The following is a 14,818-nucleotide window of genomic DNA, read 5'->3' on the forward strand; positions in this document are numbered from 1 at the left end:
AATATTAATTTTAATCAGACTTTTTTATTTTTAGAAAAATGACATTTTAAACAGATATAGCATTAATAGTGTTTAGGCTTTTGTATAATCGTTTTCTTATTAACTTTCATATACATAAAATCTTCTTACAGTACCATAAAGAAGTTGTTCGCTTGATGTCTGGAAAGTTTAGACAGAAGATAGGAGACAAATACATAAGCTTTGCCCGGAAATGGATGAATTACGTCCTCACCAAATGTGAGAGTGGTAGAGGTACAAGACCCAGGTATGACCACGTCGGGTGTGTTCTCCACGAGCCTGTGGGGTCGGTACCGCCTTCTGGTATTTCACATTGGGTTTCTGAACAGATGACACGAAAAGGAGCATTTTGAACTCTTTGGTGATCAAGTTTTTTATTTTTTTGTTTTTTTTAATTGACCTATTTACATAGGAATCTTTATAACTCTTGGAAAACTTTAAAAAAACTTGTCCCCAAACGAGTTACCTGTAAAGAAGTTCATCCTCTCCCTGGTTGTCAGTCTTCCTCCCTCACGAAGTTTAAGCCCGTTATTTGTGTAAGTGGAGAACAAATCGGTAACTCGTCCCTTTATTAAGAAGCCATTTGTCTTTCCCCAAACATGCTATAAATGTACTCAATCCCAGACATTTATTTAAATAAAAAATGGGATTGTTCTAGGGAGTAATGTTCCAATCACATTCCTTTCAGTATTGTGTACACTAAAATTGCTGCAGCGTTTTCTTGGTTATTTTGTGACTGTTGAACTTTTTCATGCGCAGGTGGGCAACTCAAGGTTTTGACTTTCTACAAGCCATTGAGCCTGTATTTATTTCAGCTTTACCAGAAGATGACTTCTTGGTATGGATTTTTCTAAAGTTTTTTTTCATTAAAAAAATAAGTCGATCACTGCATCTTCCTGATCGCGCCCCTTTTAAATGCTCGATAGTGGTTCTTAAGGACTTTGTAGCGTAACTGTGACGCCAGTGCTGAGGACTGAGTGAGCAAAGGGCGCAGCGGCGCAGCAGCCGCCAGGGCGCGTTTCTCCGCGTCGCGACGCAGCTCGGCCTGGCCACGCAGGGCGGGCTGCGGCGCGGCTTCCCGGGGCCAGCGTCATGCTTTCTCAAGCGCTGCCTTAGGCGCTGGCGTTTAAAAGTTTAATGAAGAACACAAAGTAGGTGTTTCACTTCACTGTGCATCATTTGAAAGCCTGATGCCAAATGTTAAATATTATCATTGTTATCCTAGATAATTCCATCAGATCAAAACGACGTCGTTCCTCTTAGCCTCCAAACAGTAGGGACGATTACGGATAGAAGTCTCTCGCTTGTGCACATTGCCTCATTGTGAGGGGCTGAACGCTAACCCGCGTTCGCTTGTGAAATGAAATTGCGTATGTTATTTTAAATTATGTAGCATGTGTGTTTATTTTGTGTTTGTACCTATTTTAAACCAACTTTGAAAATATTTACTCAGGATCGCACGTTTCTTTTAAATATGCTGGAAGCTGAATGCTAGTCACATAATTGAGAGAGCATTCATTCTTTCTCTTCTCCTTCCCCATTTCCTTCGGCCCCCAGAGTTTACAAGCCTTGATGAATGAATGCATTGGCCACGTCATAGGAAAGCCGCACAGTCCTGTCACAGGTTTGTACCTTGGTAAGACAGAGCTACAGCATTTCTCCTAGAACCCGCTGCTTTGGGCGAGCGCATCATCCCATAATTGCACTTGTTTAAAATGGCATAGATGTGCTTTAAGAATATTCAGGAAAATGGTAGTAGAAGTTAGAGGAATGAGGTATGTGCATAGAGAACTCCACAGTAATCCTTCTAAACCCAACAGGAAGGTTCAGATGCCAGCACAAGGCATTCGATGCTTGCCAGCGTTGGCAAACTACTTTTTCCCCAACTCACACCAACGCTCTCGGTTCCGTTCTCCCGGTTGAAGCTTTTCCTCCCGGGGAGGAGGGCGGCTGGGGGTGCAGGGCTTTCCTGCCGCCGGCGGGGGCCTGTGCACCGCCGCCTTCCCCTCCCGGAGGACAGCGGGTGGCTCCCCTCACCCGGCCTTCCTCGGGGCCCTTTCCCCGTGCAGTGAGCTCCCGTCTGGTTTTGCTAGAAGAAAAGGAGTCAAGTTATGCTACAGTATACTCTAATTACAGTTTTTAATTGTAGTTAAAACACAGTTTTATAGTGTGTGTTGAAATTTGAAAACAAAATATGTATCAGAAAAAGGCTGTGTCTTACCCTATTCTTGAGATAGTAAACCAAAGCAAAACTGTATTTATGTAATAAACACCCCAAAAGTGAAAACTTAGAAATTTTAAACAATTTTAATTACACAAAATAATTCATAAATGGTGAATTTATTGAGGAGCAGCTATGTCTTAAAGGTCCTTGGCAGCTGTAGAAAGCTTAGTAGAGGTTTCTTTGCCTTTAAAATACGCTCAGTTTTTACCTTTTTCCCCCAAGGTTGTTAAGAAGTGAAAAAACTATTTGAGCATATTCTGTAAAATGTGCTATGTTTTTATCAAACTTCTGATCAAGAATGTTATCATAAATACTTTGATTTTGTAATCTAAAATGTTTGTCTAAGACTACATGACCAGTAATTTGGTAAAAACGACTTCTTTAAAATATCACGTAAGAAATCATAGAAAAATTACAATGTAGTTCAAGTATATAAAAAATATAGAAAATGTAGATGTAGGAAAGTTATCAGTGTAGAAATATATTACAGAGGAAAGAAATGCTCGTGCTCCCGACAGCCCACATGTGGCCCCTGCTGCAGGGTCACTCGCCGTTCTCCCCGCCGCTCTTCAGCCTGCGGGCGGGTCAGCTGGTCCATAGCTCAAGGTCTCCTCTGACCTCCTCTGTCCTCCTCTGTCCCCCTCTGTCCTCCCGCCACTGTGGAAGATGGAGAAAGCGCCCGACTCAGAGTCAGATCGCCCAACAGCGTGCAGGGCCCTGGGGCTGCTCGTCTACCACCTGTGAGCCTCCCCTTCCCTTCTGGTGCTTGCACTGGGTGCTAGTGAGGACCCACGAGGGCCCAGGAAGGCGATAGCCCTGTGAACGGTGCCGTTGACACCGGGCAGGAGTCAGCGCTTGGTCTCCTGCCCGTGCAGGAGAAATCGGTGGAAGCGAGAGCACATAGGCCGTTCTCGTGGTCGTTGCTGTCTTCCCTGTCTCTGCTCTGCCTGTGCGCCTGGTGACGGCAACCCGATGTTGGACCTTCCACATCTTCTGTGCACTCATATCATTACACGGACGCATTCTGCCTTCCACACAGCATTTATAGGGCTGTTTTCCTGCCGTTTGTTAAGTGTCTCACTTTTTCAACAAGTTAGATAGGCATACTCTTAAAATCAGTGTTTTATTTCACATGTGAAGAGTGTTAAACTTATGTGTGTATGTATGTGTGTGCGCATGTGTGTTTTATCAGAATGTCTTGTATCAAATTCTGTCATCATTTTTGACTCTGTTCCCATATGTTTGCTGCGTTAAAGACATCACCATCCTCACCAAATCGTATTTTTTGTTGTTTTTTCCTTTTTACCTTTGCTCCCGTTGGGTTCCTTCCATTTACTGTCATGGTAGTCAAGGGCAATGAGCAGGAACACAAATTTTCTAAATTTTTCCTAACAAGTGCTTGATTTTTGTTTTGCAAGTTTTCTTTTCAGCTCTCTCCATTTTTGGTACTTTTGTCTTTCCTGTGTAATCTTATTAAAAGGGAGCAAAAAACATGGAAAAGGAAGTATTTCCATTTAGGATGAAACATATTTAGAATAAAGCATATGTAGACTAAAATTATTAACATAGGAAGAGAAAATGTGACATTAAACAAACTCGGGAGGATTAAAACTAAGTTGAAAGGAAGAGGAAAATAGAGACTTGGACAAAATATAACACATGTCCATTACTGGTTACAGTTAGTTATTGGAAAAGTAGAATTGTCAACATTTTTGTAATCGACTAGGTAAGATTGCTTTTTTAAATTGTTTTAAATTTTATCTGTGTCTACCAGAATATTTAAAAGAAGGGAGAAAACTTGTTTTGGAAAAAAAACCAAAACAATTAAACCGTGCCCTGTCTTCCTGGTGTGGTTTAAAGGGATGAGATAAAACTCTGCACACTCAGGAAAATGACAGTGACCGCTCCCCAGCTCGGGACCTGTTACACTGTCACTACTCACGCGAATCCTTTTAAAAGTGCAGATAACATAAAGGACACCTATTTCTTAGAAAGAGGCCTCATAAGCCACACTTTCTTTCATCTGTCTCTCGGGTGGTCTGTTGTTCGTTTTGCATGCGTTATGTACATTTCACCCCTAGGGTTTAAACAAACGGTTTTGATGGAGAAAAGTGTGAGTGTGTAACATAACTAAAAAGGGACGTTTTCCACAATATTTGTGTGTGTGATGTGATTTTCTTGTATAGATGTGTGTATTTTGGTCACCAGCAAAGTTACGTCCTGCTTCCGGTCACTCACCCAGCTTGGCCGTGTCTTGGCCCCTTTAACCAGTTGCATTTGTCGCCATTTTCACTAGCAGCTATTCATCGGAACAGCCCCCGTCCCGTGAAGGTGCCACGATGCCACAGCGACCCTCCTAACCCCCATCTAATTATCCCGACTCCAGAGGGATTCAGGTACTCGGTGCTTCTCTGGTCACTGCGTGGTGGAGTGTCTTCTGCGTGCATGCTAACACTCTGGAAGCTGCTGGGTGCTTGCTCTGATAACGAAGTGCTGCTCTGCGTCCAGACGCCTTTAAAAGCTCTCATTTGCAGTGCCTTAGTTGCAAAAGAAAAAGATGCACAAATCTACAGCAAATTGTGCCTTTCAAGATAACTTGGTTTCTCAGCTTATTTATAATCTCAAGCTACTAAATCCTTTCCAGCTTTGGAATATTCTTTCAGTTTTTTTCTTTGAAAAATGACCTTAGGGAAACAAATTTGGGTGTTCATGGCATAATAAACGTATCAATTTAAAAGTGGAGGAAAAACTGGAATGATCTTTCCAGTCTCGATATTTATGTGTGTGTAACTACGAAGTGACCGCACCGAAGTGAGCTCAGCAACTAGCTCCTTCGAAACCCTTACTGAGTGTGGTGGCATTTCTGCGTCTTGTCGCAGCGAGCACCTTCTGCCAGGTGATCACTTTTTCATTTTACTTGACAGTTTTTGTGAGGAAGGACCACACTTTTTAAAATAATTAGTTGAAATTAGTTTTTGGGTTTTTGGGTTTTTTTCTTTTTCACACCTAGACCTGAGTCTCAGTCAAGGAACAGTTTCCATGCTATATTTTAAAACACTTTTCACTTCCTCATCTCGTTGCGTTTTTCACTGAGCGCCCCGTGCGCGGCCGTGTCCTGACGCTGTCCTTCTCGTCTCAGCCCTCGGAGCGCGCCCTCGGACGCGCGGAGCCACAGCAGCCCTGCTGCCGCCGCCGCCGCCGCCGCCGGGCGCCCCGGCCCCTCGGGCAGCGACCCTGCGCCCCCCAAACTCATCAGCAGTGCTCACGACGCCAGGTAGTCTCGCTCTACCAGTGTCGTGCACCCCGCCCCCCTGCGCGCTCCCGCCACGCCCCAGGCCCTGGCGGGGGTCCTTGGCCGCCGCGGGAGGTGCCGGCGGCTTCCCCGCGGGGCATCCCACCCCTGGGCTCCAGCACCAGCCAGCGCGGGTGGACGTCTGCCCGCTTTTAAGACTTCTTTGGAGCTGATAGTAACCAGAAGGGCCAGGGTCTCCGCCAGTCACAACTCCCTGGGGGGAGAAGCAGAGGAAAGCGCCGGGTCCCCGCCGGGGAGCGAGGACAGGCGGTGGAGACGCCGCCTTTGCCGCGGCGGCGCAGGCGGCAGGTGCCCATCCGTCTTTTAGGAGGGTCGCTCCTCTAAGCAGCAGGGGCCCCACGTCTGCAGTGGCTGATTACAGGTGGTTCGTGAGGGTGGAAAAGGAGTTCACGGGCTGGAGCCACACACGGGGCCAGGTCGCCACGGGCTCGAGGCGGGCGCTGCGATTCCCTCTCCACCGGTGTTCCTCAGGGGCTCGTGTGCTTAATGGAAAAAGGACATTCTATTGCTCTAGTTCTGCCCTCACATTTGGTGGAAGGGACGTTGTCACTATTACCCATAAGGGTGGCGACAGACAGAACTGGGCCGGGCGCGGTCTCGTCAGACGGGGTTAGTGCCACGTGGGCAGCAGGGTGGCACGGAGCTTTAGGATTTAAAGCAGACTGAAGTTTTTTTAACTTTATAACAATCTAAAATTTCTACAAACACTTTTATTTTTTCTCATTAAAATGGTTAATATTCCTAATTTTTAGTGACAAACATCTGTAACCTAAAAAATGTCCATGTATTTTACAGCTTAAGCGGTCAACTAAAAAAATTAACAGTTAACGTTGAATGAAGTCCCATTCACCGTGTTTATTTTTATGCTTAGAGCGTTCTGTGGCCGGTGTGCCCACACTCACCTCCCTGTCCCCGTGGGGCACTGAATCCGTCTTTGCTGTAAATGCAGTCAGAGGGGCACTGCGCCCTACAGAGCAGTGAGCTGAGGGGAGCCCGCAGCCAGAACAGTGGTGCCAGCTCCATGTTCACGTGCGATTTAAAGGGGAGTAACACCCCACTTTTTCCAAGTCTCGTGAACTGTAGTTTAAGGCGTTTATAAAGCTGGCGGCGTGGAACGTGACATGCATTTCCGTATAAAGCCAAACACCTGCAGAGGCGTTTTTGTGCCTTTAGTCTTAGACTTGCATAGTGATTTTTCAGCATCGTCCAAGTAGCATTTCGTAAGTATTCTTCATCTTGAATTTGCACATACTTAGAGTGATCCCTGATGTTTAGAAATTTTGCTGCCGTCACAGTATACTATCTTGCAGGCCTTCTTTTTTTTTCTTTTTTTTTTTTTTTTACAAAGGAATGAAGCTTTTCTTGCCCTTTTTGCGGTGTAGAAGTGACCATAGATAGAGAATAGCAAAGCCACACGGGCACGTGCATGGCGGGTGGCTGGGTCTCACCCTGCAGTCGCGCCTTGTGCCTCGGCCCCTTTCCCTGCACCTGTGTGGCGGACCCGAGGAGGACCACATGTGCCCGAAATCCGGCGTCTCCGCGCAGGCCGGCTCTGTGAGCGTGGGGAGGGAGCAGGAGGGTGCCTGCGGCCTCCCACGTGGGCAGGGGTGCCCAGCCTCTCCGCCCGCAGCCCTCCCCTGCCCGAGATACACCTGCCGCGGTGGCATCGTACTTTGCCCCATGGCATCCTGCAAATATTTCGGTTTGGTTTGCTTTGACTTAGGAAGTAGGCTGGGCTTCAGTCGTCGTACCGTTGTTTTATAAAGCATTCCGCACGTTCTGCTTGCCAGGGTCGGCTCTGACGGCTTCGCCAGAGCCGGTTCTTAATGTTCAGGGCTTCTGTGAGCCCGTCATCCCGCTGCAGGAGCCGTCAGACTCTACCAGCCCTCCCCCGGCCTGCACCTGGCCGTTAACCACCCGCCAGCACACTTCATTTAAGTGTGTTTTCTTGCCTTTTACCCTGGCAGAGATCTCTGAGGATGGAGCGTGGACTAGTGTTGTCCCTGGGAAATGTGGAAAGCAGGGGTGCTAAGTGGCTTCTTCACAGCCCCCCCCCCCGCCCGCCCCCAGCCTCGGGGCTGGCTCAGGAGTGGACTGTGTTTCTTTGCTTCAACGTTAGTGACTTTTCTGTGAAGTGGCGCCAAAGACTTTTTGATGAACTACATGGCAGGAGGGGACGTCCCCTCCTTTCAGACTTAGCAAGTACTGCCCTGGATTTGAGTATAGGGAAGTAACAGAGCACTGCATGCTTCATAATTCGTAGACGTCTGTTCATTAGACCTCGTCACGTTACGCTCGTCAGTGTGTGTTTAAAGAGAGCATAAATGCTACCATACTTCATTGTGTCATTCATTTAAAAATTACACACTAAACTGTTAATAAACTAATGCCATACTTATTTTAAATGATTTGTATCATAATTTTAACAGCTCCCTTCCTTAATTCTGGGTCTTACTCTTTATGGATTCATTCTGATTGCTAAACAATTAACTTTTAACTTTAATCATGGAAAAGCAGCAAATTAACCGTGTTGTTTACATGTTAAGCTTCCTGCTCGTCTGCACTTTTGCTTGGCTACTGCTTGAGAAACTTAGAGCTTCTAAATAAGAAACTTCTGTTTTCTTATTAAGAGATTTGAAACTTTTTAGTACTTTAAATAGATTTAAGTACATAATTTGATGGTAATTTTAAATATTTACCAGATTTGGCTAATATTTTTTATCCATCCTGGTCTTAAGTTATGGAGCTTTCCACACGTCAGTAACACTTCCATAAGTACCATTTTTCTTTTGTTTTTATTTTTGTTGTTTTTGACATAAAACAATGTGTTATGCAGTTAGGTTTTCATGTGTCAGGTATGGAGGGGAGCAACTGTAACTCTCCTAAACGCCAGAGGAGGGATTCCCAGCAGCAGCACTGTTCCCTTTGGGTGAATAATTCGCTGTTTGGGGCTCTGCTGTGCGTTGTCCTCTACCCAGTAGAGGCCAGAGGTCCCCAGGGGCCAGAGTCACCTCCCCGTTGAGAATCACTGCTCTAGAAGAATCTCACAGATCTTGCATTTTGAATTCCATGGAATTGATAGCTCAATTTTTAAAAATATTGAAACAGGGGTTCCAGTGTCCCTGAGAACGATCGCTTGGCTTCCATAGCAGCCGAACTGCAGTTTAGGTCCCTGAGTCGTCACTCCAGCCCCACCGAGGAGCGAGACGGTACGTGTGTGCCCGCTGCATTCCTACCCAGCCTCCCCTGCCTCGCGCCGCCGATGCGGCGTTGCTGCCTTGTGAAAGGAAGGAGGATAAGTGACGGCTTTGTGAGGAGATTGAATGCTGAACTCGTGGATTTTTAACGTACATGCCTTTTCAGCTGTATTTGCATTTCCTAGGTTTCCTTTTATTGCCTTTAAAAAATTGCTGTCCTGATATTTTACTTGCCGAACACTCTTATTCATTTTAAAAATACAAAAGTGGTACTGTGTTGGCTGCTGATGTGCTGAAGTTTTATTAGGATGCAGACCTGGGCATCCGAGCCCCGGAAGCCGGGGTTGCTCGCGCTGTAGCACCACTGGGCTCCCCTCGAGTGGGGTCCCCAAAGAGTCCACTTTCTGCCCAGTATTGTGTTGTCTGTCGGTTGTGGAACATTTACATAGTTAGAATCCTGTAACCCCATTAAGAGCTGTTTGGTTTGGTGCGATTTTCTTGAATTGGTTGTAGAGACAGCTTCTCACACTCACATCGAACTATAATTCCCAGAAAGGACAGGCTGGCGGTCACTCATCGTGGCCACTCGCCGCTTTGGTCATGCTCTCGATCGAAAAGCATATTTGTTTTATGTCTTAATTCATATGAAAAAATACTCTCTGCAGAACCGGCGTATCCAAAAGGTGATTCAGGCGGGTCAGCGCGGAGGAGTTGGGAGCTCCGGACGCTCATCAGCCAGACCAAGGGTAAGGGAGAGCGCGCGGGGCCCCACGGCCGGGCGCGGACAGTGAGCGTGGCCTCGCGTAACCAGCGCCCAGCCCCCGAGCCCCTAGCCCTTCTCCGGCAACGCGTCGCGATCGCCCGTGTCCGCCTGACGTCACTTCCCGTGGGTGCCGTGTCCGCGGGCGCTGCCCCTCTCTCGTGCTGAGTCGCAGCTGCCTGCACCGGGGCGTGTTTCGTTCCGCACTCCTCCAGCAGCGGGGAGGTCGCCGTCACGTCGCCTTTGGTGGGCCCCGAGCATTCTTTGCACGTGGTCGGCTATCATAAATATTTGGCAAATGAAAAACTGTTCGTCTCTTGGGCTAAGAAGTTGAAAGAAAGCATTTATCTTACCAACTAGGTGATCTGTCAACATTCACCAAAAGAATAGATAGGAGAAAAATCACTGGCCTAGCATTTGAAGACAAAATGCCTTCACGTAATCTTTGTCACAACACTCTAGAGCAGGTGACAGGACAGATTTTGATTTTGTTCTCTTTTCATAAATAATTCGGCCAGGGTGGCAAATGCCAGAGCTGGAACACACTGTCTCTGTCTTCCAGTCCAGTGCCCTTCCCACCACAGCGCCCCTTTGAAACGTGAGCGGCCGCTCAGAGCGCTTGTCCACCTCGGCCAGGGCGGTCGAGGGGGATTTCCTGGAGGCTGGAGCTGGCCCTCCAAGGAACGACAGGTCTGCATCAAGCCAAGAGAAAAACGTAGAGTGAGCAACACCTGGAGGCCGTGACTAAGGAGTAGACCCGCTGGAGGGGTCTGGGTGGTGTAGACGTACAAGGAGATGAACTTGAAAGGGTGGGGGGATATCGGGTCGCGGCGTTGCTCAGCAATGGGCTGCGTGACGCAGGCCTTGCCCCGAGACGGAGCCGGCCCCTGGCGCCCCTCGAGCAGCTGGCGTGCGCTGGGCGCGGGAGGCGGGGAGAAGGGAGGCGCCGAGGTGGATGAACCTGCCTGGACTGGGGAGGAGACGGGGAGACCGGTGAGATACTGGACCTAGGTGGGATTTTGAAAAAAGGAATAGAGACAAAAACAACATTAAACAGGCTGGAGGCAGGTTAGGTGCATGTGGAGGGCCAGGGGCCGGGGGAGATTTTGGTGGCTTGAGCCCCGGTGGCAGGGCAGAGGGTCTCTCCAGTGGTTCTCACGGATACCAGGTCTTTGCGATGATTTTCAAAACAAGTACTTTGTGGTCAAGTAAACTTGAGAACTCTTGGGAGAATTACAGTTCACATTGACATAGTCAAGACTGAGAAATCCTGAGAAATTTTTACTGTACCAAAAATATATATATATAAGCCTTTCCCAGAAATATTTGACAGTGGAGTCCCCGGCCTCACAGCTGCAAAATCTTGTTTGGTGCCGAATGATCAGTGCCATTTATTCAGGTGAGGGAATTGGGGTCCGTGTTTTAAAGCAGAGATTGTATGAAGAAACTGTAATTGGAACATTGTAAATATCTGAGAATTGCTCATCTCAAATTAACCTTACAGTCATCCCAGGCCCCAGTGACCTCTTTGTCTGCCAGAAAATTCAGGCTCTCAGATGGCTACTTAGGATACAGCGTGCAAAGGCTGTGCTAGAGATGTGTGGAAAGCGGTGCTTCTGCGGGTGACGAGTTGTGACCTACTGGTGGGAGGTAAAGTCAGCGTTAAAAGAAAAACAGGATGCAGCCTGAATCACACGTGGTGAGAATAATGCCTCATGAAACTTGCAGATTCTGTATGTGTAAAAGGTGTTTCTTACTGTAAATCATGATGAAATAAGTTGGAGAAATAGAGACGTAGTACCTTATGAAAAATAAGGAATAATAAGAACAGTAGCTAAAATTTATTGAGTATTCCTGTATCCTAGGCACTGGGTTAAATGCTCTACATGCATGATTTCATTAAGTCTAAGTCCTCACAATTGCTCTGTGAATTAGGTACTATTACCTTCATTTCATAGGTTAGGAATTTTGCATATGAAGAAGTCAATTAAGTTGGCGAGGCCAGGATGTTATTCCGGGTGGTCTGATTCTGGAGCCCTTCGCTGTGCGCCTCGCTTCTCAGCAGGAGGGCTTCCTGCGGGAGATGCAGTATCGCTGCTGAGCTGGGACAGGTCATGTCAATCACCAGGCACCGTGGTGGGTGTTTTTGGCCGACAGAAAAGCGCGAACAAAGACATGGAAGTGGGAAATGGTTTGGTGTGTGGCAGAAGAGTCTTCAGTGCGGCTAGTCCAGAGCCTGTGGCAGGAGAGGAACAGGGGGATGCTTGAAAAAGCGAATGGGAGCGGTAGACTGGATCCGAATCGTGTAGGACCTGGAGTCCATGTGAACCGAAGGAGGTAGACTGGGTCCGAATCGTGTAGGACCCACGTGAAGGACCTCGCAGTTTTGATTAACACATCGTCACGGACCATGAAATAGATTTATGTAGCAAGGTAACATGATCAGATGTTATGTTTAATTCCGGGCAACGAGAGTGACTTGGAGAGAGGAGAAACTGAGGCAAGAGGGCGGCTACTGCAGTCTGAGCAGCAGGCTTGGGAGAGGCAGTGATGGGTTTCGTCTGCAGAGCTTGTATTTCATATGAGTATCAGTGGGTGGCGCACTCTGGAGCTGTTGCATTGTGATGGGCCGTAATTCACCTGCTGCGCATCTGAACAGATGCTACCCTTGGCTTGGATGGCGTGCTCCTGTGTGTTGCTCTGTTTTTCTGGTCATCTGCTGGAAATTGACTTGAGAACAGTGAGTGGGACTACTGAGTTTGCCGTTCTCCCTGCAGACACTGCTTCTAAACAAGGACCCATAGAAGCTATCCAGAAGTCAGTCCGGTTGTTCGAAGAAAAGAGGTATCGAGAAATGAGGAGAAAGAACATCATCGGCCAAGTCTGCGATACGCCGAAATCTTATGATAACGTTATGCACGTTGGCTTGAGGAAAGTGACCTTCAAGTGGCAAAGAGGAAACAAAATTGGTAAGAAAATGAAGGAACGTGACACAAAGACCGTCTCTGTTAGAAATAGCAATAGTTCCACTTCTTTAGGTAAAAACTTACATAGCTGGTCCTTTTCTCTTAGGGACGTGGCACGTGTGCATTGTATTTTTTTGCAGAGGGTTCTGTTTGTTTAGTTTGCAAAATGTGTTCTGGGAGCAATATGAAATGAGATTTTAGAAGTAGATCATTAAATTGAATACTTTTGCTGGATGACTCCAGAAATTTCTGGTGGAGAACTGCGTAAGTTGTACCCGCTTGTGTAGTCTACATGCTTTCCATCTTATTCCCACAAGAATGTTATCGAAGAGAAATACCAATAGAAGACAGGGCCGTCTTTTTAATTAATTCATTTCCAGGTGAAACAGCTTCTTGTAGAATAGCTGGTGGTGGATCGTGTGAGAGAAGGAAGCCGATTAGGTTTCTCACACACACACACACACACCCCATTTAATGCATCTGTTTGTCCAGCCTTTAGGTGTGAAGAGGTGTTACAGTGTAACACAGGGCTCTGTGAGCCTCAGGTCACCTGAACTTCCTATTTGGGCAGAAAACACTGAACACAATCTAGTACTTTTTAATTGCACTGATCGTTGTTATCAGTCTTTTTAGTTATCGCTCCCCATAGTTTAATGTCCCTAATGGTGTGTTAGTGGAGCGCCCCTCCCACACGCTCTTGGACCTGAAGCTTTAGGCGCAGTTGGGCAGTGGCCAGGCTTACTCCCGGCCACCCCCTCTGCCCTCCCCTGGCCTCCGACCCTCAGGCCCAGACTCCTTCGGGGGCCACAGGGGCTCAGGAGTATGCTCCGGGTGCCCGGTGCTCCCCTTCATGCCTCTTCTGGGATGTGCCAAAGCCACTTCTGCTCCCCTCACAGATGCTCACAGGTGAGACAGTGGAGAGATCGCCTGAGACTTCAGTTGTTAGGGAACATTCAGGCGTGTTTTAGGGTTCGCAGTAGTAGGCTTCAGCAGGCATAATTGAGCGTCTGTGACATAGCTCCAGCACTGGGAAAGACTAGTGTGCAGTGCAGTGACTTAGGACGCCAGCTCGGTGCCTGAGCTGCGTGCGTGTTCCCGTCCGCAGGCGAAGGGCAGTACGGGAAGGTCTACACCTGCATCAGTGTCGACACGGGCGAGCTGATGGCGATGAAGGAGGTGAGTGGCCTGGCCCTCGGCGGCCCTTTCGTTTGAAGCCTCTGTGAATGGAGACTTGGGGAGGGAATTGCATTTCTGAGGTTCTCCTCTGCGCTTGGAGCTGGCGTCCGCGCTCCCGTCGCGCGTCACCTGGGCCTGAGGCTGCGTTTAGCGCTTGCACTGTTGGAACTGAGATAACGTGGGAGGAAGGGAGTTTGCAGTTCCAGTGAGGGCAAGACCAGGTGCCCGCGTCGTCCCGCCGGCACCCGGACGTGAGTGCCAGGCGTGGGAGAAGCCCGAGGGAAGCTCAGAGGGCGGCGGTAGCATCTCACAGGGGTATCTGGGGAGGAGGTAACATTCGTGATCAGCTTTAGATGCGAGCACCATTTTCGCAGCCAGCGGTAGACAGGGAAGAGTAGGAAAACCTGAACAGAGCCTGTCAGGGAACGGGCTGTCGTCACTGGTGGGGGGACTTGTGACTCCGAAGCGGAGGGCCGGGGAGGACGAGGCTGGAGCCGCTGCGGCCTTAGCATCCCGAGCGGCTTGGCACTCACCAGGCACAGGCCGTGTCCGGACCGTGCTGGTCACCCCTGCCCTGCTTCTCACCTTCCCTGCATGGCACTTAGCACTTGTCCCAGCCCGGTGGTACACTTCAAGGGCAGGAGCATATCTCATCTTTTTGTCTTGCTCAGGACCTGAACACCTGGGATTGCTCACTGCATGTTTCAGGCTTTCGTTAATTCAGTTCGCAGTTAAGAAAGCGATCCCGTTAGCTGTCATTGCAGCAGGGATTCTAAAGTAGGCACGTTTCATTCACTTGGGTCAGTGAGGGGAAGAAGGTCTGGAAGTAAAGTCACAGACACACTGGCCGTAGTGCTGTGGGTCTGGACAGTAAATGTATTAAGAGATGGCTTCACAGCCCCGGGCTTTAGGTGGCCCCGCTCCTGGGAGGTGACGGCACCCACAGTAACCGCTGCTTGCCTTCCACAGATTCGATTTCAGCCTAATGACCACAAAACTATCAAGGAGACTGCCGATGAGTTGAAGATATTCGAAGGCATCAAGCACCCCAATCTGGTGCGGTATTTTGGTGTGGAGCTGCACAGAGTAAGCCACCTTCAGTCGCACTGCCGTGTGAGGGTCAGTGAGGGCGCAGGCGGGGTCCTGTTCTACATCACAGGTCTT

General features: G+C 48.3%; 1 protein-coding gene across 9 annotated transcripts in view; it reads left to right on the plus strand.

Moving 5' to 3' along the window:
* The window catches only part of MAP3K4 (mitogen-activated protein kinase kinase kinase 4), an 84,343-nt gene that overhangs the window by 62,437 nt on the left and 7,088 nt on the right, over positions 1–14,818 (plus strand). For 2 of the 9 annotated variants that reach the window (XM_036223455.1, XM_036223439.1), the window contains exons 13-22: positions 132–265; positions 778–856; positions 1,576–1,654; positions 4,539–4,638; positions 5,382–5,516; positions 8,664–8,764; positions 9,418–9,498; positions 12,290–12,481; positions 13,584–13,654; positions 14,624–14,740. In XM_036223455.1, coding sequence (XP_036079348.1) covers positions 132–265; positions 778–856; positions 1,576–1,654; positions 4,539–4,638; positions 5,382–5,516; positions 8,664–8,764; positions 9,418–9,498; positions 12,290–12,481; positions 13,584–13,654; positions 14,624–14,740 — 1,089 coding nt within the window. The remainder of the gene's footprint in view (positions 1–131; positions 266–777; positions 857–1,575; positions 1,655–4,538; positions 4,639–5,381; positions 5,517–8,663; positions 8,765–9,417; positions 9,499–12,289; positions 12,482–13,583; positions 13,655–14,623; positions 14,741–14,818) is intronic. The other 7 variants (XM_036223440.1, XM_036223441.1, XM_016152742.2 and 4 more) reach the window with 7 other exon arrangements.

Source organism: Rousettus aegyptiacus, unplaced genomic scaffold, assembly GCF_014176215.1.
Source record: "Rousettus aegyptiacus isolate mRouAeg1 unplaced genomic scaffold, mRouAeg1.p scaffold_m13_p_1, whole genome shotgun sequence".
Lineage (NCBI taxonomy): Eukaryota > Metazoa > Chordata > Mammalia > Chiroptera > Pteropodidae > Rousettus > Rousettus aegyptiacus.